The sequence below is a fragment of the Perca fluviatilis genome, chromosome 15, assembly GCF_010015445.1.
Source record: "Perca fluviatilis chromosome 15, GENO_Pfluv_1.0, whole genome shotgun sequence".
NCBI classification, from domain to species: Eukaryota; Metazoa; Chordata; class Actinopteri; order Perciformes; family Percidae; genus Perca; species Perca fluviatilis.
Genome location: NC_053126.1, coordinates 445,001 through 450,440, shown reverse-complemented (window position 1 = coordinate 450,440; position 5,440 = coordinate 445,001). Strand labels below are relative to the sequence as shown.

Here is a 5,440-nt window from a genome sequence, read left to right as displayed (position 1 = left end):
ATGCAAATTATCAAGTTATAAGAAAGTTTGTTATTACAAAATACTATTCATCACGTGGCAGCACTACACCTCTGTAGTTTATAACTCAACGTTTCAGTTGGTTGTATTTTAGCAGAATCCTGAAAGCAGCAGAACCGAGTACACTTTAATATCGGTTTATTTATCGCGAGTTATCTCTCTATCGTGATATTCGGCAATGTTGTCGCACGTCTCGCTCATATCGTGCAGCCCTAGCGCACTGAATTCCCCCGCAGACTTTTCCACAACTTAAAATAAACACTCAAAATGTGATCACACTCCCACCAACAGTCATCCTGGATCGTCACCGAAAACTGTAAAAAAAACAAAAACAAAAAAAAACAAACATCTGCAATGAAGTTTTTTACGCTTGGCTTTCGGTGGAAAGGTTGGTGCGATCGATTAAAACAAAGTGTAATAAAGTGACGTACATGAGAAACATGTGCAGATACCATTTCGGGGTCTGCTGCTCAGTGATGCCAACACACGGAATAATGAAAAGGCAAACGAAAAGAAATCGTCCTGTGAGAAGCTCAGGATGTCTGAGAGCGTCTTTCCTTCTCTCTCCTGCTCTTGGTTTTGTATTTTTTTAAACACACATGTATATATAATCCCAATGTGTACAGAGTTTGAAAGGGGCATGGCTGGTGATATAGGCAGGAGCCATTTGTTTGTTCCAAGGAGGCCACAGCAGGTGATACTGCAGAAGAGGCATTGTGGTGTTTTTCTGTCTCTTTTTTGTGAGGTCTGATGAGTTTAAGACAAGAAGCCCTATAGGTTCACAAACACTGTACGGGTCTGGCATGAGAGTATGGTGCCCTGCGGGCCAGGTCTCCCCAACCGTGGACGGAGTACTGATGCCAGAAGAAGCCTCCAGTTGGGAGTTTTTTCGGGTGCAGAAGCCATGTGGAGATGGTGGTCGTCTGAAGGGGCTAAGCTCTGACTTGGTGACTCTCGCCTTCCTCCACAATTATTGCTTTTTCCTGTCTTTCACAGGCACTTCACAGGATCGGGCTTTGGCTGAAGTTGAGCACGAGAGAAGGGGTGGGGAGGGGAGGGAAGGGGGGAGAGATGAGACGAAAAGGCGAGGGAGACGAGGGAGAGATGGGAGTTAAAAAGTGTGCTTGTGAGCTCTGCTTTTAGTCACCGCGACTGAATCGCTAAGTGGGCCAGCAGGCTAACACTGAGTCTGCAGAGGCTGGCTGGGGCCTGAGCAGGGCTGGGCATCCACAACCCATTCCTACTTGGAATCGGTTCAAAAAAAATTGCGATTCCATTGGAATGGTTTCTTTATTTGAATCGTTTGGTTTCAAATCTGATCATGGGGTTCCAGATTTAACATGCACAAGTTTTGGGTTTCCGTAGCGACCAGGCGCTTGTTGTGTTGCAGCCGTGGAGCTCAGTAAGCGGAGCTCTTAGCGGGGCTTTATTGTACGTTGAAAAAGCCCCGTTAAACTGCAACCCAGCTTTTGAATCAAAATAAAACTTTCACTCTTATTTGTGAAATAAGAGTGTGACCCAGTTCAACTCCACCCTCAAAGAACCGGAATCAAAAAGGAAGAATCGGGATTGGAATCAGAATCGTTAAAACCCAAACGATGCCCAACCCTAGGCCTGAGTGAGTCAAAGAGCAGCGTCCTCGTCTCGTGGGTCTGGGTCCGGGCCGGAGGACGGTTAGCCCGGTCCGCTAGCCAACTACAAGGGGCTGAGATTTGGGGATTTGGAGGGAGGGACTCTGAGGCTACAGCGACAGAGAGAGGCTGCTGCCCAGCCTCCCTACCTGCCTGCGCGTGTCTGTGTCTACATAACCGTTTGCTCTACGTCTCTGGTTGTCGGTTTGTTTGTTTTTTAGTCCGTGTGGTTGTTGGCGTGCTTCTCGTCCGACAGACACCCCTTCTCGGCCGATTCCTTCGCCGGTGCTTTCCGAGCCCCTGCCCTCCCCGTCAGGACCTTGTAGCAGCCGCGGGCGATTTTATACATCCAGATAACGTTCAAGATATCCAGGGCGATGCAGGAGCTGATCCAGGCCACCTGGGCGGCCAAGCCCAGCCGCTCAAAGTCCGCGGTGCCGAAAGTGGCGAAAACACTGCCCCAGTACGACGGCATGACCGCGGTGCGCACCAGGAAGAACACCACCGCCATGGCGACGCCGTTTATCACCACCAACCGGTGCGAGCGTGGGTACTTTAATGCCTCAAAGAACCACCTGCAGGGAGAAGAGGAAGCTCTGTCAGCCGGAGGGTGAAACAGAGATAGAAAGAAAGGCTTTCCCCTAGAAATATACACTGCTCAGCATACGTTCACACACCTTAAGTTGACTAAAAAGAGGAAATAGAAATTGGAAATTGATCTTAATGCCTTAATTTAAAAAAAACAGGAAAAATCCATCCTTTAAGGGCACCAATTATCTTTGTGAATGAATAATGTATCGTAAATAAATAAATGGTCTTCCTTAAAATACAGGGGGCATAAGTCAGTCCACCCCTATGTTAGATTCCCATAGAGGCAGGCAGACTTTTATTTTTAAAGGCCAGTTATGTCATGGATCCAGGATACCTATGCATCCTGATAAAGTTCCCTTGGGCCCCCCATCATCACATACCCTTCACCATACCCCCCCACATCATCACAGACCTCTCAGGTGGTCTGGGACAGGTCTGCTCGGTCCCCAGACCTCTAAGGTGGTTTGGGACAGGTCTGCTTGCTGTCCCCAGACCTCTCAGGTGGTCTGGGACAGGTCTGCTCGGTCCCCAGACCTCTAAGGTGGTCTGGGACAGGTCTGCTTGCTGTCCCCAGACCTCTCAGGTGGTCTGGGACAGGTCTGCAGTGTCTATGCTCCACATATGTGGAACAAACTCCCAGAAAACTGCTGGTCAGCTGCAACTCTCAGTTCTTTTAAATCAAAGCTGAAGACCTTTCTTTCTTTTTGAGGTTGCCTTTCTTTAAATAATTGTTAATTTCTTATACTGCACTGTCAATTTTATTCTCGTATTTTTTACCAGTTTTTAAATTTAGTTTTTAATCGTTTTTATGTAAAGCACTTTGAATTGCCTTGTTGCTGAAATGTGCTCTACAGATAAAGCTGCCTTGCCTTGAGTAATAAAGGCTGACTGGACTTTGCTCAGGTTGAAGTTTTGATTTAATTTACTAGGTCACACATCTTTTCTACCAATAAGAATGACGAGTTTGACCCATGTGCTTTAGAGGGGGGGGGGGGCAGGGTATGAATACTATAATATCCAATATATTGATGAATGGAGGGATCAGTTACTCACCTTTGGTTCACAAACGGCGTGGACAACTCGGAGATGAGGCGGAAGTTGGCAAAGTAAGGAAGCACTCCTCGTGTCTGCAAAGACACACACACACACACACACACACACACACACACACACACACACACACACACACACACACACACACACACACACACACACACACACACTTAAGATATGTGAATAATCCAGTGTCTCTAAATAGTAGGGCTGCTCGATTATGGGAAAAAATATAATCACGATTATTTCGGTCAATACTGAAATCACGGTAATTGAACACGATTACTTGTTGACTTCTGGAAAGATGTTGCAGTTACTGAACTTAAAACTGAACTTAAGTTAAATAAATCAACTGTTAAAAAGAAAAAAAAACACATACAACTGTGAAATTTACCTCAATACCTTTCCTATTCAAACCATTTTTTCAGTTTACTTGCAAAACGTAATGAGCCAAATTAACAGTTTTTCTCGATTATTCTCTTTTTGTGATCATTGGGAGCCGAAATCATAATCACGATTAATTGCACAGCCCTACTAAATGGCTAAATCTAAAAGTTTACACACTGTGGGTCTGAAGGTTGAAGAGCGAGAGACTCACCAGCACATATCCGTATGCATAGAGCGCCGCCAAGTGGTGACAGACAAAAAAGCTGTCTCCCATAGTGCTCCAGTTACATGCTAGCAGAACCAGGTCTAGACAGAGGACAGGGGGACAGGTTGGTCAGAAAGCAGGGACATTTGTACGGCTGTTGGACTAAGACGAAGATTACATAACTGCTTCTAACCATTGTGTTGTCCTTGGGTCTAATTTCACCTGTTTTCAAAGCTCTATAATCAAAAATATGAGTTTCTTTCAATCAAATTGGCCCAAAGATAACATGGATGGTTCCATACACGAAACAGGCTGCAATTATGCATCAACATACGTTCCTCTGAGCTTAATTATTAGCTCAAGTAATTCATAATTTCTCATGCACATATTTTAATGTGCATGAGGTTTATTGAGCATGAATTCCAAACATAAGTGTAAAACATAAGTGTAAAACTAGCAGTGATAAGTTGGAATGAAGTTGGCTTAGAGCAGGGAGGTCAAACTCAGTTTCACTAAGGGGGTGGGGGGGGCCACACTGGGAAAAAAGAATCACACCAAGGGCCAGACATGTCCATTTTATTGACATGCTTTATTTAATCAAACAAGGTCAAACATCTGTATTATTGCATGTCTCGTATAGTCTTCTGACTCACAGCTTGGTCGACATAAAGCCCCCAAAAATTTAACTTAGGCTGGTTACACACTGGCTGCGTGGTGTGAGCGTGGTGTGAGCGTGGTGTGAGCGTGGTGTGAGCGTGGTGTTTTCTATGTCTTTGCACACCAGAAAGGTGTCTGATGCTGCTGCTGCTGCTAGCCTTGTCTGACACATGGATGTTTCCCATAAACATAAATATATTCTGATCTGATTACAGCAGAGACAACGTCGGCAGGACTGACTGTGAAATAGGCTCCAGGATATTTCCTTCTGGATTGACAGGACGACATATTAGAAAATCAATCATTTTATTGCATTTATGTCAAAATCTCGAGACTTTCAAACATCAACATGTCATTTATTAATATGTATTTGTGTCTAAATGACATATAAAAACATATTTTACTATTCTATTTTGCCTGGAAATGCTTCCAACACATTTGCGTGTTGCGTGAAAAATAGGTGTCGGTTCTATTTCTAGCACGCACACGTTTTTGGCGCGGCCCGAGCCGGTTAACATGGGAGCCCAAATATAAACAGACATGCCACGCAGCCTTAGCCATCAAAGAAGAAAGCTACACAACAATAATCGGAAAAAAAACCGTCAAAATTGCGACAAAAACGTCTGAAAAAGGAGCAAAAATGCTGAAAAAAAGCACCAAAAGCTTCTGCAAAAGTGACAAACTTCACATAAAGCAATAAAAACTAGTTGGGCCAAAATGTATTATGAACCTAAATGAATATGAGGGCTGGATCAAAATGTGCGAGGGGCCAGATTTGGCCCCGTGGGCCTTGAGTTTGACACATAGTGGTTTAGAAGATGTAACACAGAACTGGAATATGTATGCTTTATGCTTTATAATAAAAACAGGCTAAACAGACCCTGGGAGGACAACACAA

General features: G+C 44.5%; 1 protein-coding gene across 1 annotated transcript in view; it reads right to left on the bottom strand.

Annotated features, from left to right (window-relative positions):
* Nucleotides 1-368: 368 nt before the first annotated feature.
* Nucleotides 369-5,440, bottom strand: part of tlcd4b (TLC domain containing 4b) — a 35,280-nt gene continuing 30,208 nt past the window's right edge. The window contains exons 5-7 of the mRNA XM_039824251.1: nt 3,892-3,986; nt 3,294-3,367; nt 369-2,224 (exon numbers count right to left, since the gene is read on the bottom strand). Of these exons, the coding sequence (XP_039680185.1) occupies nt 1,867-2,224; nt 3,294-3,367; nt 3,892-3,986 (527 nt within the window). The 3' untranslated portion in view covers nt 369-1,866. The remainder of the gene's footprint in view (nt 2,225-3,293; nt 3,368-3,891; nt 3,987-5,440) is intronic.